Genomic DNA, 26,737 nt, shown 5'->3' with positions numbered 1-26,737 from the left:
TAAAAAAATCCGAAAAACCAAAAAATTCTTAAAAATCTAATTTTTTTTAATAAAATCCAAAATCGAAACCGAATCGAAAATAAAATATTAATCGATTGGTATAGATTTTTATAAAACTGAAAGAATCGAACCGAATCAATGCTGAAGTAAGAGATTGTTAGGTGCATCTCGTCTCTGCTGGAGTAATAGGAGAGTGTTTCTTACCATCCGATCCAACAACCTAGATCGTAGGACTCTCGGGGGAGTGGAAGAATTTCCAAATATGCGGCAATTTCTTTCCTTCTACGACGCATTGATAGAGTGATTATTCCCTTCGCTACCATAAAAAAAAGTTTTTATTTATTGTGTAAATATTTTAGTTATTCATTCAATACAATAAAAATTTTCAAAAAAAAAAAAGAAAAACAAAAATATCTTTAATTTAACTAAGATATTTCAAAGAAAGAATTATAATTTTAAATTTTCAAAATTTCGTTAGAGAAAAAAGAGACTACTTCAAATGATAACAAGAAAAAGAGATAATTTTCTAATGAAAGCAAGAAGAAGATTAGAAATGATTTTATCATTTTAACTTATTAATTATGTTCATCAAATATAGAAGTGAGAGCGAAAGATATACGAAAATCGAACGGTGGAACAGTAAATTTAAGGTAATAGAATATTACTGTTAGAGCAGGACACATGAGAAAGAATACAAAAACGAAAAATAGAATCGAATACCAAAAACAATAGAACCCAGATATGAACTTCTAGGCGTGTAGAACACTTTTTTAAAACGTTATTCCCTCCCCACCAAGCAAAAGAGAAACCCGAAAATACGTTTAGAGATACAAAGAAGATCAACAACGATTGATTTGCTCGTCAAAAGTTGTCCGAAACAGAAAAACTCGACAAAGAGTATGAACAAGAATAGATGGAGAAGAAGTAGCAAGTTTGTTTACCAAAAAGACTCACCAATCTCTCAGAGAATTGACACGGTCCATGTTGTACCTAACACGGTCCGTGTCAAATGTCTAAGCAAAAAACAATATTTTCTCAGAGGATATATTGACACTGTCCGTGTTGAATCTAACACTGCCCGTGTTAGAATTAACATGTCTGTATTACAACCCCTGCAGAATTTCTGCATTTAAATTTCACTACTAAATACAAGTATATACTTCACCAAACACATATATATACTTTACCAATTCATACTATATCATTTACGAATATACAACTCCTTCATCATATCCGTAATACATATAAATATGAGTCACATAAAAAATTTATTAAATCCATCAATTTACTCTAAAATAAACAACAATTACATCATATGTATTTTATAAAATAATTTTGAAACGTATGAATCGTATAATATCATATGGTTTATAAGAGTAATATGGATATATACATTACCAAAAAAAAGTAATATTGAGATATAGCTGTATCGATCAGCAGATCGCATGAGACCGCATGGTCAATAGATTGTACGTCGCATGTTCGAAGGATCGCAAAATCAATAGAAAGAACGAGCCGAGCCGTGAGAGCAAAAGTATGAAATTAATACGAGAAATAAACATTTATAAGGGTAGTGCATGGAGCGAATTTGTTTTTACTAAGGGTTGAAATGAATAGGGTAAAATGCATTAAAATTTCTAAACTTATAAAATGGTGAAAAGCTAATTTTTCATTTTTTTACTTGACAAATTTATTTCTAAATTTATAAAATATGTCATTATAATTATCAAACTAATTTACGGATCAACGTCGTCAAGGTTTTTTATATTAATTAACAAATTTAGAAATTATAGTGATATATTTTACAAGTTTAAAAATTTGTATAGATTTTATCCAAATAAAAATAGAAAAGTAAATAGTATTTTTATAATTTTCCAACTTGCAATACAAATAAATTATATCAAGACAAATAAATTACAAGTTTATAGATATAATTGGTTCAAAGGTAGAAGGGTCTCTAAACTACCGTCTAATATATATATATATATATATTCTTGTTATGAAACAAAATGATTTGGTATTAGTCTTAAAACTATACATGTGATAGTTGGTTTGCTTTGGAGATTATTATTCCTTTGTTAAATGCTTAATTATATGTTTATGATACAAAATGATTTGATATCAATCTTAAAACTATATATGTGATAGCTGGTTTGCTTTGGAAGTAATTATTCATTTGTTAAATGCTTAATTATATGGATGATAAAGATAACGGCTGTGTCCTAATTGACAATTTTGATATCATGTTTTTTTTTATATTGAAATATTTGATATACTTTTCTGTCAAATTAAAATTTTGAGTGTGGTTTTTTTTTTTAATTTTGCGAATTTGTTTTGGATCTGCTTTGAAATAGGTCTTATGACTCGGACGAGTTATTGCGGATAATTTGGCCACCTCGGATCATATGCAATCAGATCCCTAATTTTCAAATTTCGTTCTTACGGGCGCCCCTCTTCTTCCTCAGTTTTCCTCGCTCTCATTTGATCTTTACACATTTCAGACATCTCTCTCTCTCTCTCTCTCTCTCTCTCTCTCTCTCTCTCTCTCTCTGTGTGTGTGTGTGTTCGCAAAAATGGGGGGCTCTCACAGCCGGGAAGACATGGAGATCTGGGACTCGGACGAGGAGTATGAAGGAGAACAAGAAGATGAGGGGGAGAAGTTCGAGGACTCGAGGGACGACACGCCGGACAAATCTTCCTCGCTCGGTCGTCGACGTCGACCCAAGTCTCCGTCGATAGACGACGTGGAGGCGAAGCTAAATGCCCTGAAGCTCAAATACCCATCATTGAACCAAGCCCCCTCGCTGAACGCTGTTCGGCTTTTCCGCTACATCAATGGCAACACCCCTAAAGCCAAATGGGTCACTGCAGAGAAATTGACTGCGTATTCTTTCGTCAATACCTCCAAAATCAGCGTGGAAGAAGATGATGACGACGAAGAGGATGAAGATGGGGAAAAGGGATGGTGGGTTTTGAAGGTCGGGACCAATATCCGGGAAAAGGTTTCGGAGGAGATGCAATTGAAGGCTTATAAAGATCAGCGCCGCGTTGATTTTGTTGCTAAAGCTGTTTGGGCGATGAAGTTTCCCAGCATTGAAGATTATACGGCTTTTGTGAGTAAGTACAATGATTGCTTGTTTGAGAACAATCACGGTGTTGAGTTGAATGAGGCCAATACGGCTAAAATTTACGGTAAAGATTTCATAGCTTGGGCAAAGCCTGAGGCTGCTGATGATTCTATGTGGGAAGATGCTGATGATGTTTTGCTTAAAAGCCCCGAGTCGGCAACACCACTGAGGGAAACACAGGATCTGACCGAGGCTTTTGAAGAGGCTGCGAGTGATGGCATACAGAGCTTAGCTTTGGGTGCTTTAGATAATAGTTTTCTGGTTGGAGATTCTGGTATTCAAGTTTTCAAGAATCTTAGGCATGGGATTCAGGGGAAGGGAGTGTGTGTTAATTTTGATGCTGGGTATAGTCAAAGCGCCAGAAATCTAGCTCAATCTACTCCTAAAAGGGCTCTTCTAATGAAGGCTGAGACTAACATGCTGCTCATGAGTCCCATGAATGAAGCCAAGCCTCATTCAACGGGGATTCATCAGCTTGACATTGAAACCGGGAAGATTGTTTCAGAGTGGAAGTTCGGAAAGGATGGGGTAGATATCTCTATGAAGGACATCACTAATGACAGCAAAGGGGCACAGCTGGACCCGTCTGGATCAACGTTTCTTGGTTTGGATGATAATAGGCTTTGCAGATGGGATATGCGTGATCGACATGGGATGGTTCAGAATCTTGCTACTGCTAGTGCCCCGGTGTTGAATTGGGCACAAGGGCATCAGTTTTCAAGAGGCACTAACTTCCAGTGCTTTGCGACCACGGGAGATGGGTCAATTGTCGTTGGGTCTCTTGACGGGAAGATTAGACTCTACTCTAGCAATACTATGAGACAGGCAAAGACAGCTTTCCCTGGTCTCGGTTCACCAGTTACGCATGTGGATGTTACTTTTGACGGTAAATGGATAGTGGGTACAACAGATACGTATTTGATTGTCATCTGCAGTCTTTTCACTGATAAGGATGGCAAAACAAAGACTGGCTTCTCAGGTCGAATGGGAAATAGAATTGCAGCTCCAAGATTGTTAAAGCTAAGACCTCTGGATGCCCATTTAGCTGGAACTAGTAATAAGTTCCGGAATGCTCAGTTTTCTTGGGTAAGTCGAAGTTTCATCACTTTTTGTTTCTGTGCTTCTGAAGTTACATGCTTGCTAACCAAATAGCTGCTAGGTCATTATATTGTGTGAAGTTATGTGTCAAAGGTGAAGTGAAGGCTATTCATTTCCTGCAAGATGAACATATCAGTAAGTTAGTAACTGCATTTCCAGATGTCCGAGTTGTCTAATGGTCTATTCCGGAAAATTATGATGATAGGTCTGTCTTTGCAGAAATACCTCTCTTTAATGCCTTCAGTATAGCTTGGCTGGTGACTTTAAAAGCAGATGTTCCCACCTAGATGAAGAGGCTTATTTCTTCGATTGAAATGTTTGTCTGTCACGAATAATGTCAACTTTCCTGCTCTCTATTTAAGGACATCCCTGGTATGAGAATAGTTTATGCTGTGGAAACCATAGTTTCTTTTGCATTGTCTTAAATTTGTTCAGCAGCGTTCTGAGCGCATGTTATAATTTTCCTCGGTTGCTGGTGTTACAACCTTGATTTTGTATAGGAACAAAACTGCTGTCTTGTCAAACTAGTGCATTGCTAAAGAACTGGCTTTCTTTCGACTGAATCTTTAACAAAGCACCAAAATTCAGAATTTGTGATTTGGATCTTCTGTAATGCCTGATTCCTTTTTCTATTACAGATCATAAATTCCAACTCTATGGCATGTGTTTTGATTGATTCTTATGTTAAAACTTGATATCTAGGTCACTGAGAACGGGAAGCAAGAACGCCATGTGGTGGCAACTGTTGGCAAGTTCAGCGTGATATGGAACTTCCAGCAAGTGAAGAACGGGTCGCATGAATGTTACCAAAACAAGGATGGCCTGAAGAAATGTTACTGCTACAAGGTAGTGCTCCGGGATGAATCCATCGTGGACAGTCGTTTCATGAATGACAAGTATGCAATCACCGGTTCACCAGAGGCTCCTTTGGTTATTGCAACTCCCATGAAAGTCAGCTCTTTCAGCTTGTCCAGCAGGCGATGAAACGGCTTATTTCTATTCAGACACTAAGGGAGATTTTCAGTTCTAGTTTGTTTGTAACACATAATGTTCTCGTTCTTGGTATGTTGTTAGATTCAGACAAAGGGTACTTGTTGATACTGCTAATACTGCGGTATGAATCTAAGGATCTTATGTTGTATTGACTTTCCTTGTGTGTTCATGCAAAGGAATCTTCATTACCTCTAGCTTTGATGATGCACCAAAATGTCAACTTCATTTACCAAGCTAAAACATGTGTAGAATTTACAGAGGTTAAAAAGTCGTACTCGTACACATCTCATAACCATTTTTTTGGGTATATTGACAGGTCTCTTCCCTCATTGCCCATCTTGTGATAGAAAAGGCTCTAAGATCACAATGCACAAAGGAAAGCAACAGCCATCTCACAACAGACTTCATCACCTGTAATCCATTCTTTTAAGGTCCCTGCTGCAATCATTGGATGCTCCTTAAGAAACTCAGAATCAGCTCACTTGTGTGAATGTGACTTCTTTTTTGACAAGAACATGAAAAACCGCGGGAAAAATAGCTTCTTTTTCTTTCCAGCCTTTTTTTGAGGAGCTTCATGACTATCTCCTGTCCCATATGAATCATTGGGGCTGGAGGCATAGGTGACCATTGTCTCAGATGCTTGTTCTGTGTTACTTGACTCCTTTGAGCTTTCGACGCTTCCTCTTTGGCTTTTCTCTGTGTTCAATCCACTCTCACCAGCCTTTCTTCTCTGCTCATTTGCCGCCCTCCATTTCCTCAATTCTTGTTCAACTCCCAACTTTCCCTCTTTCGCCTTCTCAGACTTTTCCACTGCTTCTTTAAGTGCTTCCTTTCTTGCAGCCATTTCTTTGCTTACCTCTTCCAGTTCCTCCAAGCTTATCATTTCCGCAATTTTAGCTTCCTCTATATGAGCAACCGCTGCCGCAACCCTTGCATTGGCTTGTTCTTCTGCCTCATGAGCACGTTTGCTGAGCTCATAGTACTCCTCTAATGAAAGTGTTACGCTTCTCGGTGAATCAACATCATTAGCCTTTGAAGCAGATTCACTCTCTTGCAAAGCTTTGATGGCAGCCAAGGCCAGCCTCTCTGAAGCTTTAGCAGCCTCTATCTCCTTTTGTGCTGCGAATAATCTGCTCTCCATTGTACTTGTTCCAGCCTTTGCTTGCTCTGCTTCTTCTTTCGCCTTGCACAGTTCTTCACGAGCAAGTTCAGCCAGTGATTTGGCTTCATCAGCCTCTTGGGCTGCTTGCTGCAGTTGCTTTGGTAGCTCCACCGTTTTCTCCTTGATTTCCTTCTCCTTTGACTGAACCAAAGCTGTTTCTGACTTGGTTCTGTCAATTTCAGCGTCTAGAGAAGCAACAGCTATGGAAGCCATTCCTTCTCTTTGTTTGATTGAGGCAAGAACTGACTTCTCATTCTCAAGCTCTGATTGTAAAGAAGAGGCGGCTGCCTGTAAGCAATTCACTTCAGCGGTTGCTTTCTCGATGTTGACTTTTACTTCTTCAAGTTCATTCTTTGCAGAGGCAACAGCTGATTGGATATCCATGTGGGTTTTGTTTTCTGGTGGGATGTCACCCTTTGTGACTGAATCACTCGCTTCCTCCTCCAATTTTGAATCCATATAAGCTGCCAATTCAGCCTTCAAATCGAAAAGCAAAGCTGAAGCAGTGTCAAGTTTTGATTTCAGATCCTTTGCCGAAAGTATCTGCTGGTTAAGTCTTTGGAGTTTCTCTTCTGCCTGCTTTAGTTCCCTCTCCCAGCGGTGAGTATCCTGGTCACGAGCCATGGCTGTTCCAATTCTTCCCTCTTCCGCCTCCAAATGAGCAGCATGTGATGATTCCAGAGACTCCTTTGTAGTTATCAGCTCTATGGTGAGTCCTTCTACTGTCCTCTCAACTTCCTTTGATTTCAACACTGCCTCTTCAGCTTTCTTCACAGCTTCCACTTTCTCTTTAACCAGATCATCATATTCCCTATGCAGTATTTCGAGCTCCCCTTTGACAGATTGCAATTCTGAAGCTGCAGCTGCATGCCTGGCTTTGGCCACCTCAAGCTGGGCCTTAGCTGCAACACTGGCTTCATCAGATATTCCTTGTTGCATCTCTTCAACTCTCAACTTAGCAAGCTCTGAGTCCTGCTTTGCCTGTTGTTCTTCTGTTTGTGCCCTCTCCAGGTTGAGCTTCAACTCTTCTACTAGTCTCTTTGTACTTTCTAGTTCCTTGAGCACTTGTAGTTTCTCCACTTCGGCAGCCTCTGACTGTTTTTCATACTCAGGAATCTCCCCTTGAACCTTGTTGAGCTTTCGTTCAACAAGCTTGCGTCTCTGCAAAACCGCACAACCCATCTTGATTAAGATTCCCGAAAACCGGTCCCAATACGAACGCATATAAATCAGACACTCATGCGTCTGTTCACGGAAAAACATTAATATCATATACCTCTACAGCTTGCGTTTTTTGGGCTTTCCAATCCGTAATTCCTCCAAATTTGGAGACAGCTTCTTTAACCGATTCAAAGGGTGCTGCTGTATCAATTAAACCTCTATAAAAGTCCAGATTTTTGGGAGTTGCGGCCCTTGTTGGTGATTCTGAGGATCTTCCATTGCTTCCTGGAGACAAAACAGCTCTTGGTGACCCTCCATTTCTTGCTGTTCCCGCAGAACCGCCGCTAATCTTTACACAAGGCATAGGGATCTCACCGGACAGAGAAACAACAATAGGATTAGTATGGTCCAATGGCTTTTGCCGAGAAGAATCCCCCGTTTCATCACTACTAGGATCTTCAGCTGTTACTGCATCAAAGGTCTCACATGTGTCTCCTGCATGAGGTAGAGAAGTGCCATCTTGATAAACTTTGTCATTACCAGTTGACCCATCACTTTGAGATTGTTGAATGTCTTTAGAATCCTCAATTTTGAGGTTTCCATCATTTTCAGGAAGGGGAGAAACTGTTGTTGCAGAGGGTACTGTAGAGTCTTTAGCTGCTAATTCCTTCAACTCCGGCTTGATTGTTTCATCTCCGTGGGAAACATGACCAGTAGCCTCGGACATTTGAGAAGGTTCCGGAGGAGACTCTGCTTCAGCAGCTTTCAAATCCTCCATCCGATGAAGTTAGTGATGAAATCTGCAGGGAAAACGAAACAGTTAGAGAAAAAGAGGAGAAAGCTCAGAGATTGATAAAAACAGAAGCAGCCCGACAAGATAAACCATACATTATTATGCAGCTGAGGCGCTATAGCAGACATGGCAAGTACTTAGACTCTACCAAACCAAGTTTCCCTTCAGATATCAGAGAGGTATTCCATCTCCTAAAGAAGAAACAACTTAAATGGAACACAGAGCAAAATACATTGCTAAAAAAGGAAAGCATCTGTCATAATGCTGCACAGGCTAACTAAAAACATAGTCTGAGTTCGGGATAAGAGCCATAACATCTAACACATCATTTATGACCAACACACAAACACTTGTACTTGCCACGGTTGGCCAAAGAAGCAAGTAGACCGACCATGGCAAGCATCTAAGAACAAGTAAAACGTTATGACAACCAAAAATAACAGAGAATCACCATAAAAAGACATATTGAGTAGTTCCAACTTAGTTAGTTCAACTGGTGAAACGGGGATGCAAATCGTCTGTCCCGCCTGGAGTTCAAGCTTCAAGTTGGGAGAGCGTAATTCTAATCATATGGGTTGCTCCGTGTCCCGAGATTAGTCTGGGTTTCGGCACAAGACACCCGGTTACCCAAAAAAACGTATTGAGAGAGAGAGATCACAGAACAATGGCTCAATCAAACTTCTATGTAATCTCATCGATGGAATATATCATGCGAGCCGACATTTTCAACAATCAACCTCTAGATTCAACAAAAACCGAATCCAAAAAACGTCATATATGCAATTCAAGCAAAGCCAATAGATAACCTCATTTAGAAAGAAAGTGAGGGACATGGAATCAAACAGCATTTCATTGTTATATTTCTATAGATTTTCGTTACTAACAATTCGAATTGTTTACAAATTTCAAATAATAACTCCAAACCGAAATGAATGTGGAAAAATGATTCATGTAGTCGAGTCCAAATAAATTTAGGATTACCGTTGTTTTCATCAAAAAACTGATCCAGAAGAAATTAATTCACGTATGATAAACAACGTTGGCGACCGTACACGCGATGGCTGTCACGCAGAACAATACACACATAATATGTAGAATTCGATTTCGAATCTAGTTTATATACCAAGAATCATTATGCAAACCAAACTCGCAATGATTGTATATTCTCTGAGAGGAAAGCATAATTCAGGGCCCCCGATTTGAATTGAAAAATGAACACCGCACATTTGGTTTTGCGTTTTCCGACAGCAAACGAGCAAGAATTCCATGTTCGAGACGAAGAATCAGAGTAATGAAATGCTATGATTCAGAATTCTCAGCTGAAAGTTATTTGAAAAGTTCTACATAGACGATCATCAGAAGCAACGAATGAGGAGCTCGAAATGAGCCCATCAAAATTAGATAAACGAAGTTGTACACAAAAGATAAACCTCCATGGAAGAGAGACTAACCCAGATAGAGAATCGGGAAGGAAGGAGACGATGGCACAGAGGGGGAGAAGAGAGAGGACGAGGGTCGATGACGATTTGTTTTCTGAAGGGGGGGGGAGTTTCAGACAAAAACAGAGGTCCGGAACTCAAGGTCTGAAATTAGAAAGAGAAAATAGCGGAGACAGACGACGACGACGATCTCTCTCTCTCTCTCTCTCTCTCTCCAGATTTCAATCCATTCTGTCGTTCTCGCTCATAATTTCTCGCTTTGTTTGTTTCTTTAGTCTTTATTCTTTTTGTTTTTGGTTTTATAGCTTTTTTTGGTGTTTGATTTAATTAACGAAAAAAAATTGGTGGCTCCTTTTTTAAATGGTATTTCCGTCAACGTGTACGCGGTAAATACGTGGCATATTTGATTTTATACAGGAAAAAATTGTTAATTGTTATCTTAATTACAAATTATTATTACATTAATAACGAATAAAATCCAAATATACGTACACGTATCCAAAATAAAATGAAATAAAATTTACTCTTTCAATTTTAAAATTTTCAAAATCTTTAATATACCCCATAAAAAGAAATTGGTATTTCTTACCCATAATAAAACAGCGTCAAATTGTGTCTTTCGAACTCGAATCCAATGTGACATTATAATTTTTACCACATCAGACAAATCTTATGGCCTCTAAAAAACCCTGTATTTTCTTTAAATTAATAAAAAAACCATATATTCACCCTTTTTTTAATCAAGTTTGGAATCGATGATAGTTGTATCATTAAGGAAGAAATAGCAATTCCTTTTTATGCGCTATATTAAATAGTTTGAAAATTTAAAATTTTAAAATAGATAAATTGTTAAGTATAATCATTTGAACCTAAAATTTCCGGCTAAGATTCATCGGGTTAGGAAAAATAAATTGACATAATATTGTAAGTATATTTGTTAACTCATCACTTAACTATTTTTATTGCATTTCACGTTTTTAACTCATTATTTAAGAATCATTTCAAAAATAGGTCTACAATTTTTTATTAAATATAAATGTTGAATTTTCAAAATTATGTTATTCTATGTATTATAGTATTTGATTTTAATAGTTAGTAATAGTTATAAATAGTAATTCTTGAATAGTTTTATTATGAATTTTGCATATGATTTGATAAAAATATATCTTGAATTGATTTTGGATAAATTTGAATATGTATATGGATGTAATTTTAATAATTTGATTGAAAATATTTAAAATTTTCAAGTTCAAATATCCGAAGATTATTTTACGGATATTCGAATTCGAGTACCCTACTTTACGTGTACTAGATCTGGTAATAAAATATATGATCCGATACATTTTAGATTCAGGTTTCGATGCTTTGAAAATTTCGGATACTCTATTCATATACACCCTATACATGGACGAACCTATGTTATGAGCTATAGGGCATATACCCCATTCTTTTTATTAGAAAAAATAACTTCATTATAAATTTAATAAATTTCTAACAAAAATTGTTAAATGCCCTATAAAAAATTTAAATTTATCTCTTAAATTATAGTAATTTTTATATTGCCCCCGACAAACTTTTCGATCCACCCATGACCCTATATGTAATATCTAACAAAGAATAACATTATGTGTACTTGTATTTAGTCAAGCTAAATTTTTTATTTGTACTCGTGTAAAGAAACAATTTTACGTATTTTTTTTTCAGAATAATCTAAACAATTATACAAAAATTCCAAGGTTGAGTCCTGTGCTTCCTCTATACCATTTGGGCATAGATCATAAATCGTCGAAGCACATTGAAGGTTGAAACAAACAAAATACTATGGCTTCACAAAAGCTTTTGTTTTTGACACGTGGAAAGAGGCATGCATGATCACGTAAACATCATGCAAATGCTCTTTATCTTCTTTAACGTTCGATTGATCACATGATCTTTGCATCCACTTCCCCTTATAAAAACCCACGACTGAAAAACCAACAAGAATCACACAAAACACAGAAATGAAGAACGCATTCACTCTCACAACCCTATTCCTCGTTCTTTCAACTCTGCTGGTAGACCAAAGCCATGCCATAACGTGTGGGGAAGTGGACAGTTCACTCAGGCCGTGTTTGCCGTATCTGATGGCCGGAGGGGCTCCGACCTCAAAATGTTGCGACGGGGTGAGGGATTTAAAGATGATGACGCCCACCACGGCTGACAGGCAAACTGCTTGCCGCTGCATGAAGGATGACGCTTCGCGTTTTCGAGAGATAAAAGCCGAGGCTGCCGCCCAACTCCCGAGCAAATGCAGCGTCGAATTCGGTGTGCCGATTAGTAGGGAAGTCGACTGCGACCGGTAAGATGGTTTTTTTCATAATATAAAAAGTATAGAAAATTAGAATTGTAGTAAAAGAAATGAAACCCTAATTGATTGCGGAAATCTAAACTGAAACATTTTATTTTTCTTGTTTCTGATTTTGATGAATGATCTTTGTGGCCAGCATAAAATGATGAAAGAAGATTGCTATAGTCGTGAAGGCACTATGGAAGAGGGCTTGGTGAAGACATGTGATTCTCATGAAGCTATGTTTTGTTCCCTTGCGTAATCGTAGGACCAATACTGTCTTCTTCATGGGATCTCTGTCATTCTCAATTTCTCGATGTGATGAAGTTGAATAAATTTAACTGTTTGGTGCTCTATTTCTTGCCTTTTTTTTATATATATACTTTACAATGTATCTTGTGTCACCGTGTCGAAAGTCAAACTAATTAATTAGAAATATTACGGTGTTGTTGAATGGATGGAGTTTTTATTGAGTTTTTGGATTTTATAAATTTATAAATCTTAAAAAACGTGGATTTTGATTTTTAATTAATTTTTTTTTTCATAAAGTAGATTTTTGGGTTTTTAGAAAAATCAAATTAAAAAAAATTGATTGTCAATTTTTTTCAATTTTTGGAATTGAAAAACTACGAAAACTCCTCCCATCCAATATTTATATTAATTAGATTTTTATAATCGTGTCATTACATAAAGTTTGATGATTAAAAATGGTAAAATGTATAAAGTGATATAGCATTTTCATAAACTAGGAATATCGAGGCATTTAAACATGTTATCGGGTTTGTGTTAGATGATATTACTGTAAAAGATGCAAACCATGTCGCAACGCATGTCATAATAGAGTACATATTTTGAAAAGAGGAAACGGAAAATGTGATATAAAAACACATTGACTTGATTCATTAAACTGTACAACTATATATACCTAAATTTTAAATTTCGTAGAAATATATAAATTCTAAATGCCTATAATTAAATGCATGAATATTAAACATAATACAAGATAGTGTTATGTTTAGTGCGTAGTACCTGTTAAATTCTCGATGGTTAGGGTCATAATGCTCAAAATCATGTGGTTTGATGAATTTCATCAATCACTTGGATAAGGATAAGTGGTTTCTGGTTTCTTACACAATAGAAGAGAATGTGATGTATGGAAGGAAAAAAAAACTAGAAATCAACCATAAACTCTACCAAACCGATTCTCCAGTAAGCGGAAGTAGTTCGTTGATTTACCTCTGCAGATGGAGTTCTATTGGGATAGCATTCTTCCAAATCGCTGAGAGTTCATGACTCGAAACACGGGAGCCGGTGAAACATTCATATGGATCATCAGCTACTCATAACTTGTTCATTTTTTTTATAATCTAGAAATTCACCGGACCAAAGACCCGACTACATCTTCCAGAGGAGCGGGGAAGTCCATGTCATTTGGTTATTCTGCAAGTAACAGAACAAAAAAGGCGAAAGCATTACTTCAATGACAACCCGAGATATAATTAGAAAGAGAGAATTTACCTGAAGCAAATGATCTCGATCTCTGGTAGACACATTAGGAGTAACTTTTGCATAAAGGACAAGTAGATTATGGATAAGACTTGTATCAAGTAAACATGTTGTCTCAAGCGTACAAATTTTACATTACTTGTCTCAGTGTATAGGTTCCAGAAAGAATAATCACATTTCATTCAACACTCAAACTTTTATAAAGATTAGAAGTGAAACCTTGTGGATGAAGATGTACATTGCATCACAAAGAAGCTCTATACAACACCGGCTAGTATTTTATTTCGCCCAAACTCTTCAACCACGGGAGCATCTCTTCCAATCCATCCTTGAGGCTTCTAGGTTTATACCCCAGTTCGGTCGTAGCCTTGTTACAAGAGTAAGCCCACTGATGTCTCAGCACGTTAACTGTCTGCATGTAATCAGAACACAAGGACATAGCGGGAAGTAGGAGTGAGCATTCATGGGGTACTATTCTTGAAGAAGAATAAGATAACCATTGAACCATCCAATTACAATTTACAAATTAAATCGGAACATACCGGAGGACTAATGGTCGGAAGCTTCCCAGTGATCCGAGAGATCACAACCGACAACCATGCATAAGGCAGGATAACCCACAATGGAATGTGAAATTGTGGCTTTTTGGTTCCGGTAATCAATGCAGCCATGTCAAACACAAGCTTAAACGACCCACTCTCCCCCGTGAGTAGGTATCTCTCACCCACCCTCCCTTTTTCCATTGCAGCGATGTGACCCTCTGCCACATCATCAACGTGACAGAAGGAATATCTATCATTTCCATAGCCTATATAGCCAGGTAATCTCCCATTAAAGCGCTCTATTATCTGAAAGAAAGACATTAGCTTACACCAGGTTAACAGTCAACACAGACTTGGATAGGATAAGCTTTGGTTAACCAGTTCCATGTCGATAGATAAACATAATTATTCGATTTAGCAAAATACAAGCTCAGTAGATAGACAGTATCACACTAGCGACCACAAAAAGTGAATTCCATTTCACGGGAGTGAATAAATCCCGGAAACAGAGTGAATGGCTACATAACGAGATACACGACATGTCCATCTTCCTTCAGTATCCGTACTTTCAGCTACCTACTGTCCATCATGCGACCAACCAATCTAAGAGCCAGTTTCAGAAGTTCTACAAAAAGCACCGAAAATGCTCTACCAATAATTGGCGGCGGGATTAAGTAAAAGGAATGCAGAAGAAGTTATACCAACTTAGCAACAATATTGCCTGAAGTGACCTTGCCCGAGCCATAGATAACTCCGGGATACACCAGAACTATCGGCACACCTTCTGAAGCCGCCTGTAATGCAATCTTATCAGCTGCAACCTTTGATCTCTCGTACTCCGTGCAGAAGAATTTCTCACTGTGAACCTATTCATGCAGAAACCATCAACGATTCCAACCAGGAAACAACACAGGAATCAAAGATTAAACCATCATATATGACTCACATCAGCAACATCGCAGGAACATTTCTCGCAATGAACACAAAACCTAATCGTACTACAATCATCATCGATTCAAACCGAACATAACAAATAAATCTAGAATTTTTTACCACCATACTTGATTCTCGTCAGCAACATATCCATCAGTAGACCCAAGTGCGAAGAACGAAGACGTGTAAACAATCTTCTGAATACTCTTCGTCTCCTTAACAGCTTCCAAAACATTCTTCAATCCCCCAACGTTGACCTAGACACAAAAGATCATCACAACTACGACTCTAAAACTCCGATTCAACGAAATCAAACTCAAATAACAATGTGATACGAAGCTTGCCGAGAAGAATCTGGAAGGATCAGGGAGCCAGGGCTCAACAAGAGCAGCGGCGTGGAAGACGACATCGCAGTCGGAGCAGGCGTCAAGGACGGAACGATAATCGGTTACGTCGCCGTAGACGAGTTCGAGAGGCTCGCCAGCGGCGGCGGAGGAAGTCGTCGGAGGAAGGCAGGAGAGATCGCTGGTGCGGCGGACGAGGGCGCGCACGGCGTGGCCGCGGCGGAGTAGGGCATGGCAAAGTCGTCCGCCGAGGAAACCGGAAGCGCCGGTCACCAGTATCTTCATCCTCAAACTTCGTTGACCCTTTTTGGTTCTTCTAAAAGAGTGGGATTTTAAGGAAGTTCGATATCTGTTACAATTTCCAACTCCATTAATAAATTCAGGGATTCTTCTAAAGAAGTGCACATGGAAGAGATGGGATTTTAATGAAGTTAGATATCTGTTATAATTTCCAACTCCATTAATAAATTCGGTGATGTTCTAGTATAGATTTTGAAATTTTATTTAAAAAAATATAATATAATTTGGTATTCGTCTCCCATGAATCTTCGAAAATGAAGTCATTAGTAGTCTTCATCTAAATTTGGTGTAACACTACTATTTACTACTCTGTTCTGAAGTAAATCTTAAAAAAACAATGGTCCTACACATTTTAAATTATTTATTTATTTATTAGACATTTAAACAATTTGTCAATATTAAGTTATAAGATAACGAAGTTTTCACATACCAAAATTATTAAATAAACTCTTTTCACAAAATATTGAATAATAAACGTAAAGATATATAATAAGTTCCAAATACTACAAAATTGCTAAACAAAATATTAGTGGATTAATTCGTATATTTTAATAAATATAAAAATATGATTTAAATTAAATCTATCTTCTAAGGATAATTATTTTATTTCCCTTTGTTAATGTGTCTAGCAATGTTTTGGGGCTTCCTTTGCAATAACACTTTATTAACAGAGAAAAAACACAACACTCAAAAATTCAAAATGAAGAATGATCTTAGGGATGGAGGATTCAAACGTTACAGTCTTGATCTACGCATACACCTCATCGGATTAAATGTCGCCGGCCTCCGCCTCGGGTGGCCGGAATCCGATGACTTCAAATCCCATTCCTCGACATTCTTGGGAATATCAACATCGAAAAGGATCCGACCAAGAACTCCATGAGGATTGAGAATGTCGGTTCGTGGGCTCGGAAAACGAATCAAACCTTCCTTGTGTACATCGTGCACAGAACTGCCGCCGCCATCTTGGCCCACGTAGTAACCTACCGAGCTCGGGACGATAAAATGGTCGGTTGTGATCAGAGGAGTTCCATTGAAGCTCGAGTGGAGACCTGAAGTTGCTTTCCTCAGGCTTTGAATTGGTTCTGATGTCCCGCCGTAATGCGTTTCCTCTATGCCCATCTTTGTCTCCTCGTCAAGATTCCGTGACTTTCGTGAATATATCGAAGCAGCTTTCGAGAGGAGCTCGGAAACAGAGGCCTTATAGTCGACCTGATGATGTCGATAATGACCTGTAAAGACATCATCTGGAAAGTTCAGACCAAGGAGAGATCATATTTGGATATAACAAAAAATGGAACACTTCCCCTGAGATCAAGCTTTTTCGAATGCTAACCTACATGAGGGGAGTCATTCCATTTTACGAGTTTCACATTTCCCCCGAGCTCTTTGAGACGTGCGACGAAATTGTGTATAGTGCGATAAGGAGCAAGGTCATCGTTTTCGGAGCACAGAATGAGATATGGAACTCCCATTGTCTGCATAAGAATGTCAATGGAAAATGGGCAATAAAATGATGTGTACTTGTGTAGAACAAAAAGAGAATTCCCGAGATTTGACCCGCCATATCTGAGACTTACAATAGTAGAGTAAAGGGTTTGCCAGTACTCAGCTCGTTGCGATTCAAACCGGTTCAGGAAAACAAAATCGAGGCTTGAAGCAATACTATTTGCTGCCCACACAATTGGTTTAGGAGGACGAGACATTTTGAGAACGGTAGGATGAACTGCAAACCGAGCTCCCAAGTCGCTAGTGAAATCCACGGGGCTCGAGTCATAGATAAATCCCGAGATGCAGTCCCTAACCAGTCGGCAATCATCCTACACGAAGAGGAAAATTCAGTGGACTCGTTCAACAAGGAATTAAGCACAAGTACAAGATAAAACTCTCTCAATAAGAACCATAATAAAGATCCCTCTGTGATGAACAATACAAAGCTAACCACTAAATAAAATAATCAAACTCTAAACCAGGAAAACAGAAATTCATACCGAGTTTAGTGCGGTTTCACATGTTCTGTCAAGTATCTGCAAAAGAACCAAGCTCTTCCTTACAGAACTGCCTTCCAAGACAAAAGTTCAGCGAAAGAAGGATTCGGTTCGAGGCAGACAACGAAATTCTGTGAACTTACTTGGAGGACCTTATACATACACGCGTTTGGACCGCCCGAGAAGGATGCGAACACAACGGGAACTGGCCTTGCTTTTAGCTCCTGCATATCACAATAACACAATTCAGGAAACTATCATTAACAAACCCGAACCAGTGATCATTACACAATTCAACCGAGTTCACTGCATCATACCCACATTGCAAATTCACAATTCGAAATCTACAGGCATAAAATCAAACTCACCGTCACAAGTTCAGACACAATATCAGAAGCTAAAACTGCAGCTTTGTCCGGAAAAAACCTGGGAGTTTGTACATCAAACAAGAGGAACATTCTTAGTAAAAGGGGAATTTTTGCCCAGAAACGGATCGAAGTCCCAAATTGAAAAAAATGATCATCTAATTCACATAACAAAGATGCTTCTCCTGATTTCATCAACAAGAAATCCAATTCAATCATCAAGAGATGCCACGATTTTGCCCATAAAATCAAGATTTTGAATAACCATCCAATTCAACTAAATCACATATCAACATCAGAATTATAGCAAAACACAACAAATTCACCCGTAAAATCTAGACATCATAACGGGGAGAGAGAGAGAGAAGATCAAACATGTTGAGAAATTGAGAATGGCAAACGAGCGAGTCCCATCCAATCGAAGAATAGAGATCGACGTAGCTATTGAGATTGCGTTCTTCGCTCGACATCCATGCAAACACCACCACGACCCCTTCGCACCCTCCATCATCGACATTCCTCCTCCTCCTCCAGTAGTACTTTCCTCCAAATCCCCACATCGCCTTCTCTCAAATCCGCCAAAATTCTCAATTGTTTTCTTTTCCTCGCTAACAGAGAATTCGATCGGAGTCTAAAGAGATGAATCGGAAGGCACAACTACAAGCTTCGGGAAGGAAACAAGACAACCACCGTGATTTTCAAGGTCAGAGGTACGGCATGGCGTAGACATATCCATTCATGATGTTTGGTTTACATCCACCATACATAAAATGGCTTTCTTAGAGTAGCCATTTCGTTTCGGGTAGACAAAAGTTAATCTTCTTATCCAATAATATTTAATTATATTTAAACAAAAATTGGTTGAATATATTTACCGTAAACTTGAAACGGTTATATATATTAGGAATACCTTCTGAAATCTGAATGCGGTTCACACTTTATAGTGTATCATTTAAACCCTAATTTTGAAGAGAAAAAAAAACTACTGCAACATATAAAACACACAAATGTCTTTAATTTCGCATGTAAAAGACGATGTTACCCTTATCAATTCTGATGTGTTTTTTTTAAATAAAATAAAATACGGCTCATTTTCTTTTTTCCAAAGTCCAAAGTTCAAGTCCAATGCGTTTTCCGAATTTGCTTGCGAATTTCGAAAAACATTAAGAAAAAACTTCTAACTAAGCAAACAACAATGACTGCAAATGTCATTGCTGTAGAAACGAACGGTAGGTTTTTCATTAATACCTAGATCGTCGTCTTCATCTTCTTCTTCTTCTTCGTCTTCGTCTCGTCTGCGGTTGATAGTCATTTTTTGGTGTAAGTTAGGATTTGGGGATTTCGAAATAGATTGTCAAGTATCGGGATTTTAAAAATTAGGATTTTAAGTCAAGTAATCGATTGACAAGTTTTATAAGTAACAACGAGTCATATTTAGTCATATTGAGCCATTTGGATGCACCTCATCACATCGATAAGATGCGCGATATTTTGAGTCACAATAATCCTTCTTAGTCATAGTGTCATACGATTCATGTAGGTCACAGAGTCACATGATCATATAGTTCATGCGAATCATAGGGTGACACGAGTTAAAGGGTCACACGGGTCACAAGATTATTTGGGTCATAGTGAATGATGTTGAACAAAATCTTAATTTTGCGGCTGCCATTTTTCTATAAATTCGAAGATATTTAGATTTCTTTGAAGATCAATACGAAGCATTATCCGTATGAAACACTGAAGAATCTGAAAGATGTGTTACATAGGAGGAATTGAAGTATTTCTACAAAGAGTAGTAGCTCCAACATTTATTTCACATTTAATTCGAATGCAATTGAAGATAACGCCTGCAGAAGTCCTTATAAACCGCACAATGAGGGTGGAGGACGAGAAGGAGCTATGGTTCATTTTTAATAGTATGTCCGTCAAGTACTCGATCATCGAGCATGTCCTTATATCTGGATTGAAGTGCCATGAATATCCGGAATGATGAGAGAGGTACAAGAAAATTAATTTTAGAATCAAAACATTCGGACGTGCGAAGGTGTCTGTGACAGATATGATGAACAAGGTGAAGAAGATGTCAACCAATAGTGTGGCCGACCGGAAGAGACTGGTAACCCTGATGTTGCTAGGTGGAATCCTAGATCATGCTCCCTTGTCTGATTATATCAATCATGATTTGGCGGATATGGTTGACGGTATAAATTACTATAAAAGATTTTTTGGGGGGCGTTATTGATAACACGTTTTTCTCCTCTATTTCAAAGTTCATTGTCCAGCGATTTCGCATCAGTTTTGTGCATTTATTACTTGAGTTTATTTATACACCTAGATTTGCGTTATCAGTTATATACTTGAAAGAATAATTGAACAAGTATGAAAGAACTTCATCAATGTAAAATTTAAAAGTAAATGACACTGTTTGTGAATTATAATCTATATTATGGTAACTTAAGAGTAAGGTTGGAGGTTTGCATTGGAAGTGACAATAATACAGTATCCTTTGTCGATTAGTTTACGAAGACACATGTTTTTAAATGGTTGTAATATTTTTTAATGTCCAATCTTCTTTCAGATTTCATAAATCTATTGTTGTATAAATATGACATCATGAAATGGAAGTGAATATCATAAGAAGGTGAATACAACTTAAAACCAAATTTATTCATATAAATTAATTGTGTTCTCTAAACTCCAATTTGTTGTGATTCTGATTTATACTTTTAAATTTTTAGAAAATCATTTGGTCGGATAGGATGACTCGTGTTATGTTAAAACATCTATATATTAGAGAAAGAAACTAGGCATACAAAAAAGATAAATCTAAGTGAGGTCGAAAAGTCGAACATGACTAGAAAATTTAATAAAATATTTGGGATAAATTTAAATTATGAAAAATTTAAGAATATAATTGACACTTTGAAGATAGACTATTACATCTATAAAAAAAATCACTCATGGAGCGTCTCATTTTGGATTTGATCATGTAAATGGAACTCTTCAAGTCCCTGACCATTGGTTGAAAATCAAAATCGAGAGTAAATCTATAAAGTATTGATTTTTGTATTATAATTCTTTGTTACATTATTCACCATTGATGCATTCTTTTTTTTTCAAGATTTATCCAGAGGTCGAAAAAACTTAGAACAAATCCTTTAAAATTCATCCCATTTTTGGATGTGGTTAATTTGTAGGGATGTGATTGTTGTAGTTGAGAAATCATGGCAACCACTACGCAGGTTTGGATTATCACGCTAGTGAAGAAGACAGTGAAAACAATGAAATCCAAACTACAATGCAAGATTCTACACATGGTCTTACATATATGCATAAGGCACAGTCCATGTCGAATATATACTAAATTCTTCGCATAGGTCAGACCAGGCAGAGGCACCTACTCGACCATCTTCTAGACAAATCCTTATCTTGAACATTTGTGCGAAGTGATTCTGAATTAGGGTTTAATTGTCTTGGCACCATTTAGTTTCCACGCTCTTGGAAGTGAATTAGCTTTTGCACGTTTATTTAAGCTTCCACAGTTTAATTCTTGAGAGTGTCCTGCTGCTGCATATGGAACTTGCTATTTCTTACAAACTTACAGTGGGTCCATGTATATATCAAAAAAATAGTATAGTATTTCACCACTTGAACAGTATAATATTTAAAAAACAAAATTATATAAAAAAAATAGTCGAAATAAATCCATGTATATATATCCACTTTTAGGTGGATAGTTTTTTTAATGCTGGTTCTGTCTGAAAACGGCCAGGTTGAGAGGGGGAAACATGCACACTATTGCTATGATGGTGCAGATCTTAGAAAGCTGCTAGCATCATTCCCGGGAAATGCATCGTACAACATTCAAAGGTTCAAAGGTAATATATCAAACCGAAGCAATAAGATACTCTCGAGTCTTTGCATATAGCCAAGTCTCGACCTCCAATCATCCTTTCTATAAATATTGATTTCTGGAACAATATTTACCAAGAGTGAAGTTTTTGCATCTCGAGCACCTAATACCAGAATGTAACAATTTGACTAGAGTCCAGTTTCTTCAAAGCAAACATGTCAAATCTTTCGTCTGTTGGATGGGTGATGCATAAAAGACTATTTCATTCAACTCTTACGTTTAGAAAAGAGAGATTTGATTGAATTGACAATCATATATATGTGTGTGTGTCTATATATATATATATATATATATATATATATATATATATATATAGTTGGAAATTCAAGCAGCCAACGTTAACGGATATACACAAATAGAATAAGAAATTGGTTGCTTACGTAAACTGGATTCTCTAGGATAAAGATTCTTTGGTGGCGGGCCGTATATGCTTAGAACAAGGTCCTTAATCTATAATTAATAGTATTTATTTCCAATTTGGTGGAAGGGTTTATTTATATTCACGGGTTGTATATATAAAAAATGAACCGAGCCCAATATTATACAACTATATACGAATCAAAATCCATCTAACCTGATTGGGTATGATTCCTTTAAAATAAATTAACAAAATCCGAACCCAACCCAACAAAAATAAAAAATCGAAAAAGCAAATATTTTTAATAAAAATCGAACATTAATAAAATCCGAAAACTGGAATTGAAATAAAATCTGAAAACATCCAAATGGATATAACTTAAAGAAAAACACAAACCCCAAAATATCGAAATAAAGTAAAACGGGGAATTGGAAATGACAACAACCTCTAGTCATATATGTATTTAAATTTAAAATACAGTTGTTTCTCAAGTATACGATAAATTTGAAGAGACGACGAGTAAGCGGCGGCTTTATTATTATAATTTGAAACATGTGAATGATCCTTGACCAAACAATAATAATAACAATATGGGTTTTCTACTTGCATGTTGTGCTTTTCCTTATCCTTTTGTATTACGATATCGTGTGACTTATTGTTAGGGGTAAAACCGTAAAAGCAGCATTTTGTTGTTCTCTTGTTGTCGCCGTTCAATACTTTCGAGTGGCAACGCTATTTGCCCTTAAGAAAAAAACTAATAAGAATGAAATATTCAGCAAGATGGCGAAAGGGACGAGTTCGTTCATTTGACCAAAGAACGATCCTAAGATCGAAGACTATATCCATCTTTCAAGCAGCCCACCGAAACGTTGCCTATAAATACATCGACCCCCCACATGAATACACAGAATCACCAAAGGCATTTTACACAAATATCACGTTATTACATCTTCTCTTCTTCATTAAAAGTCTTGTCGGTACACAAATTCATGGAGAGCCCGAGATCGCTTCTTCAACCTCCGACTTACGGGAAATTAATCACCATTCTTAGCATCGATGGCGGCGGAATCAGAGGGATAATCCCTGCAACCATTCTTGCCTTTCTAGAAGCTGAGATTCAGGTATTCATAACTCTTACATTATATACATACACACGCGTGATGTGTTGTGTTGTGTTTGAACTCGGGTTTGGATCTTCTTCCAAAACATGGGAGTAGAGTATATATACCGACGATATAGTGTGTTATTACCGACCATATAAACCAAAACATAGTTTGAGAAGAACAGTAAACTAAACGAAAATATAAACCAAAAGCTTCGTAATCAAAGCTATGTACGGTAAGTAACCTAAATGAAGCTAAATTTGTTTACCCGGTTACAATATTTGGCGCCAATATACTATGTGATGATAATGGCTTGAGAAGAAATTGTTTGGATGAGCAGAAACTGGACGGAGAAGAAGCGAGGCTTGCAGACTACTTCGATGTGATTGCTGGAACGAGCACCGGTGGTCTAGTGACGGCGATGCTCACTGCCCCGAACAAGAAAGGCCGTCCCTTGTTCGCAGGCAACGAGATCAAGGACTTTTACCTTGAACACTGTCCAAAAATCTTCCCGCAAGATCATTTTCCCTTTTCCTCGGCGAAAAACTTGGTAAAGACCTTGTCCGGACCCAAGTACGACGGCAAATACCTTCATCAACTTGTGAAGGAGAAACTGGGAGATACGAGGTTGAACCAAACACTCACCAACGTTGTCATCCCGACATTTGATATCAAGCGTCTTCAACCTACCATTTTTAGCAGCTATGAGGTTTTTCTTGATCTCTCTTTGTTTCAAACTGGTCATCGACGTATCGGATTTATGGCTCTTATCGGTTTTTAAACATTTTAAAAACGTTATATGTAGGTGAAGAACAATTCACTCAAGAATGCAACGCTCGCCGATATCAGCATTTCAACTTCAGCTGCTCCAACATATCTGCCTGCCCATTACTTCCAAACTAAAGACGTCTTGACGGGGAAAGTCAGGGATTTCAATCTCATTGATGGCGGTGTTGCGGCTAACAACCCGGTAATCAACCGCACGAAATATCAAATAAAGAAAATAAAACGTATCTGACGAGGTTTAAGCATAGTCACGACTCGATTCCTCTAACAATGGATGAATAATGGTATTAGAATTCACTAAACCAATTGTGGAATGTAGGCTCAAGTGGCCATTGGAGAGGTCACAAAGGAGATCACACGAGGAAGTACTGAATTCTTCCCGATAAAACCGAACGACTACGGAAGGTTTCTCGTGCTTTCCCTCGGGACAGGTACCGCTAAGGCGGAAGAGAAGTTCAACGCACAAGAATGCGCCGACTGGGGAATGTTGAGTTGGTTGGCACACGATAACTCAACGCCTCTTATCGATGCCTTCACGCATGCTAGTTCCGACATGGTGGATTTCCACCTCTCAGCCGTCTTCCAAGCTCTACATTCCGAGTCCAACTATCTCCGGATCCAAGTTCGTCTCCTTATCGAAACCGATACATGAATCTCTCAAGCCTTTGATTAACATACATTTTTGAACAAACTAACCTCAGGACGATACATTAACCGGGGATGCGTCTTCAGTAGATATCGCGACCAAGGAAAACCTAGAGAATCTGGTGAAAACGGGAGAACAGCTCCTCAAGAAACCGGTTTCAAGAGTGAATTTCGAAACGGGTTCGAACGAGAACGCGTATGAAATGACAAACGAGGAGGCTATCATCAAGTACGTGTTCTAACAACTATGTTAGGGTTTTGTGATCGCTGCTTTATGCTGTTAATGCCGCATTTTTCAATGGTCGGATCTCTCTTCAGGTTGGCAGGGATACTCTCTAGGGAGAAGAAACTCCGAGACACGAGGTCTCCTCACGGAAGAATGTCGAAATCAATGCCGTAGACATGCAAGTTGCAGGGATCCTCCTATATCGTTATTTATATAGTGAAAAAATTGATTGATAAAAACAAAACTAAAAAATATGTACTTGATATAGATGTGTAATAATGTAAGTTCATATATATTGTTGAAAAAGGGATAAATGTTGCTATTTGTGGATTTAAGTTTAGATGTTTTATTTACTTTATTTCAATATTTGTGCCCACTTGTAACATGGACTGGTGATGTACGAAAAATAGTGAAGGGTTTGACGTTTTTTCAATTCCATATCTAAAATTGAGTATTGATTTTGCATGCTTTCCATTTTTATTGGATAAATCGGGGAGATATTAATGGTAAAAATCTTGACGAAATATTGCAGATTCTGTCTCTTTTGATTGATTGATTAATTGATTGTTTATCTTTTTTTAGGTTGTATTTTGTGTTGTTAGTTGCATTGATAGATAGATAATTCATTGGGAGAGATTGTCAATCGGGTCCACAGATCCGAGCCCGCACTCGGTCCAAAAGTTTTAAGTTCGGGTTTGGACCGACCCGATTTTTTCGAATCTATGTAGTTAAGTCTGAAATCTGGCTCTATATACACCGGGTTCAGATCGGGTCAGCCGGACTGGGGCAGTCCACATAAATCCCTTTATAAATCTTATTTTTATTTAAAAAAAATATTGGGCTTTCGAACCGGTCCGATTCGAATCCGAAACCCGATTCGAGACCGGTCCGAAAAACTGTTTTTTTTTTCGGGTCAAAAAATTTAGACCCGAAACCCGCTAATTTCCGGAATGAGCCGGGTCGAATTTTGGGTCTCGTGTCCAAATTGACATCCTAGCCAATGTCAACAAAAACAAAAAGAATAAAAACTAACAAATATTTACTTCATGTAGATCTGTAATAATATGCATTCATATATTGTTAAAAAAGGTATATTGTGGAATTAGGTTTAATTTTTTTTACTATTTATGACGTGGTCGATGTGGCCATTTGTTACGTACTACGTAGGCTTATGATGTGGTTTACTAAAAAACAATAGTGAAGGATTTAACTTTTTTTCCTCATTTGTAAGTGTCAATTTAGGCATGACATCCGAAGTCGCCTCGGTCCAGTCCAAAGTTGTAAGTTTTTCGGTCTGAAAAAAATCAGATTTTCGAGCTGTATTCAAATCGAGCTTCTGGATCTAGTTTGGATCAGTTCGAAAGTCTGATTATTTTTTTTAAAAGAAAAACTTAATAAAAAATTAAATTTATAAGGAATTTGAGAGGATCGATCCGACCCGATCTGTCTCGGTCCAAATCCGAAATAAATAAGATCGGATTTCGAATTTAGTTATATAGACCCAAAAAAAAATCGGGTCAGTGCTGAATCCGAAACCTTCAGATCGGATGCGGTTCTCTTCTTTTTGTTGAATAGTCAACGATCTCCTTGCTTTTAGTTTCACATTTTTCTTATATGTGACTAAC

At 37.6% G+C, this 26,737-nt stretch overlaps 6 protein-coding genes across 11 annotated transcripts; 3 read left to right on the top strand and 3 right to left on the bottom strand.

Moving 5' to 3' along the window:
* The first annotated feature begins 2,399 nt into the window (after positions 1-2,399).
* Positions 2,400-5,413, top strand: LOC104819468 (protein CYPRO4). 3 transcript variants are annotated; one of them, XR_772813.1, is made up of 4 exons: positions 2,400-4,214; positions 4,288-4,361; positions 4,446-4,598; positions 4,929-5,019. XR_772813.1 is itself a non-coding variant. In XM_010549548.1 (3 exons), exons 1-2 carry the CDS (start codon positions 2,574-2,576, stop codon positions 4,321-4,323), a joined length of 1,677 nt encoding a protein of 558 aa, XP_010547850.1. In that variant the 5' UTR covers positions 2,400-2,573; the 3' UTR covers positions 4,324-4,361; positions 4,929-5,164. The 3 variants fall into 3 exon arrangements, 2 of the variants coding, with proteins under 2 accessions (XP_010547850.1, XP_010547849.1); XM_010549548.1 differs by lacking the exon at positions 4,446-4,598 and having other exon boundaries at positions 4,929-5,164; XM_010549547.1 differs by lacking the exons at positions 4,288-4,361; positions 4,446-4,598 and having other exon boundaries at positions 2,405-4,214; positions 4,929-5,413.
* Positions 5,414-5,508: 95 nt separating this feature from the next.
* On the bottom strand, positions 5,509-10,029 carry LOC104819467 (protein WEAK CHLOROPLAST MOVEMENT UNDER BLUE LIGHT 1-like). Of its 3 annotated transcripts, none has more exons than XM_010549545.2 (4): positions 9,787-10,029; positions 8,787-8,933; positions 7,658-8,342; positions 5,509-7,542 (listed from the first exon to the last, which is right to left on the bottom strand). In XM_010549545.2, the coding sequence occupies exons 3-4, from the start codon at positions 8,318-8,320 to the stop codon at positions 5,698-5,700; spliced, it is 2,508 nt and encodes an 835-aa protein (XP_010547847.1). In that variant the 5' UTR covers positions 8,321-8,342; positions 8,787-8,933; positions 9,787-10,029; the 3' UTR covers positions 5,509-5,697. The 3 variants fall into 3 exon arrangements, with proteins under 3 accessions (XP_010547847.1, XP_010547846.1, XP_010547845.1); XM_010549544.2 differs by lacking the exon at positions 8,787-8,933 and adding an exon at positions 8,431-8,526; XM_010549543.2 differs by lacking the exon at positions 8,787-8,933.
* Positions 10,030-11,749: 1,720 nt separating this feature from the next.
* Positions 11,750-12,456, top strand: LOC104819466 (non-specific lipid-transfer protein 1). The gene is made up of 2 exons (XM_010549542.2): positions 11,750-12,112; positions 12,258-12,456. The coding sequence occupies exons 1-2, from the start codon at positions 11,775-11,777 to the stop codon at positions 12,265-12,267; spliced, it is 348 nt and encodes a 115-aa protein (XP_010547844.1). The 5' UTR covers positions 11,750-11,774; the 3' UTR covers positions 12,268-12,456.
* A 703-nt stretch (positions 12,457-13,159) lies between these two features.
* On the bottom strand, positions 13,160-15,835 carry LOC104819464 (putative dihydroflavonol 4-reductase). Of its 2 annotated transcripts, XR_772812.2 has the most exons (6): positions 15,426-15,835; positions 15,210-15,338; positions 14,850-15,014; positions 14,149-14,454; positions 13,826-14,018; positions 13,160-13,540 (listed from the first exon to the last, which is right to left on the bottom strand). XR_772812.2 is itself a non-coding variant. In XM_010549541.2 (5 exons), exons 1-5 carry the CDS (start codon positions 15,708-15,710, stop codon positions 13,878-13,880), a joined length of 1,026 nt encoding a protein of 341 aa, XP_010547843.1. In that variant the 5' UTR covers positions 15,711-15,835; the 3' UTR covers positions 13,664-13,877. The 2 variants fall into 2 exon arrangements, 1 of the variants encoding a protein (XP_010547843.1); XM_010549541.2 differs by lacking the exon at positions 13,160-13,540 and having other exon boundaries at positions 13,664-14,018.
* A 512-nt stretch (positions 15,836-16,347) lies between these two features.
* LOC104819463 lies at positions 16,348-18,855 on the bottom strand. The gene is made up of 7 exons (XM_010549540.2): positions 18,454-18,855; positions 18,082-18,139; positions 17,857-17,937; positions 17,717-17,752; positions 17,306-17,545; positions 17,062-17,203; positions 16,348-16,957 (listed from the first exon to the last, which is right to left on the bottom strand). The coding sequence occupies exons 1-7, from the start codon at positions 18,636-18,638 to the stop codon at positions 16,461-16,463; spliced, it is 1,239 nt and encodes a 412-aa protein (XP_010547842.1). The 5' UTR covers positions 18,639-18,855; the 3' UTR covers positions 16,348-16,460.
* A 4,430-nt stretch (positions 18,856-23,285) lies between these two features.
* LOC104819462 (patatin-like protein 2) lies at positions 23,286-25,516 on the top strand. The gene is made up of 6 exons (XM_010549539.1): positions 23,286-23,473; positions 23,796-24,164; positions 24,261-24,425; positions 24,561-24,863; positions 24,943-25,115; positions 25,205-25,516. The coding sequence occupies exons 1-6, from the start codon at positions 23,342-23,344 to the stop codon at positions 25,284-25,286; spliced, it is 1,224 nt and encodes a 407-aa protein (XP_010547841.1). The 5' UTR covers positions 23,286-23,341; the 3' UTR covers positions 25,287-25,516.
* The last annotated feature ends 1,221 nt before the right edge of the window (positions 25,517-26,737 follow it).

Source organism: Tarenaya hassleriana, unplaced genomic scaffold (assembly GCF_000463585.1).
Source record: "Tarenaya hassleriana unplaced genomic scaffold, ASM46358v1 Cleome3, whole genome shotgun sequence".
Lineage (NCBI taxonomy): Eukaryota > Viridiplantae > Streptophyta > Magnoliopsida > Brassicales > Cleomaceae > Tarenaya > Tarenaya hassleriana.
The sequence above is the reverse complement of the archived record's forward strand: the minus strand, read 5'-3'. Positions and strand labels throughout refer to the sequence as shown.

Bases quoted from the DNA above. Each gene is read 5' to 3' on its own strand.
- LOC104819468 (XM_010549547.1), top strand. From the start codon at position 2,574: ATGGGGGGCTCTCACAGCCGGGAAGACATGGAGATCTGGGACTCGGAC. The intron at 4,215-4,928 runs GTAAGTCGAAGT...CTTGATATCTAG, and splicing joins GGAATGCTCAGTTTTCTTGG to GTCACTGAGAACGGGAAGCA.
- LOC104819467 (XM_010549545.2), bottom strand. From the start codon at position 8,320: ATGGAGGATTTGAAAGCTGCTGAAGCAGAGTCTCCTCCGGAACCTTCT. The intron at 7,543-7,657 runs GTATATGATATT...GCGGTTTTGCAG, and splicing joins AAAAAACGCAAGCTGTAGAG to AGACGCAAGCTTGTTGAACG.
- LOC104819466 (XM_010549542.2), top strand. From the start codon at position 11,775: ATGAAGAACGCATTCACTCTCACAACCCTATTCCTCGTTCTTTCAACT.
- LOC104819464 (XM_010549541.2), bottom strand. From the start codon at position 15,710: ATGAAGATACTGGTGACCGGCGCTTCCGGTTTCCTCGGCGGACGACTT. The intron at 14,455-14,849 runs GTATAACTTCTT...TCTTTCTTTCAG, and splicing joins GCAATATTGTTGCTAAGTTG to ATAATAGAGCGCTTTAATGG. The intron at 14,019-14,148 runs GTATGTTCCGAT...GATTACATGCAG, and splicing joins TTCCGACCATTAGTCCTCCG to ACAGTTAACGTGCTGAGACA.
- LOC104819463 (XM_010549540.2), bottom strand. From the start codon at position 18,638: ATGTGGGGATTTGGAGGAAAGTACTACTGGAGGAGGAGGAGGAATGTC. The intron at 17,753-17,856 runs GTAAGTTCACAG...GTTCTTTTGCAG, and splicing joins GTATGTATAAGGTCCTCCAA to ATACTTGACAGAACATGTGA. The intron at 16,958-17,061 runs GTTAGCATTCGA...ATGTCTTTACAG, and splicing joins GAATGACTCCCCTCATGTAG to GTCATTATCGACATCATCAG.
- LOC104819462 (XM_010549539.1), top strand. From the start codon at position 23,342: ATGGAGAGCCCGAGATCGCTTCTTCAACCTCCGACTTACGGGAAATTA. The intron at 24,426-24,560 runs GTAATCAACCGC...TGTGGAATGTAG, and splicing joins GTGTTGCGGCTAACAACCCG to GCTCAAGTGGCCATTGGAGA. The intron at 24,864-24,942 runs GTTCGTCTCCTT...AACTAACCTCAG, and splicing joins CCAACTATCTCCGGATCCAA to GACGATACATTAACCGGGGA.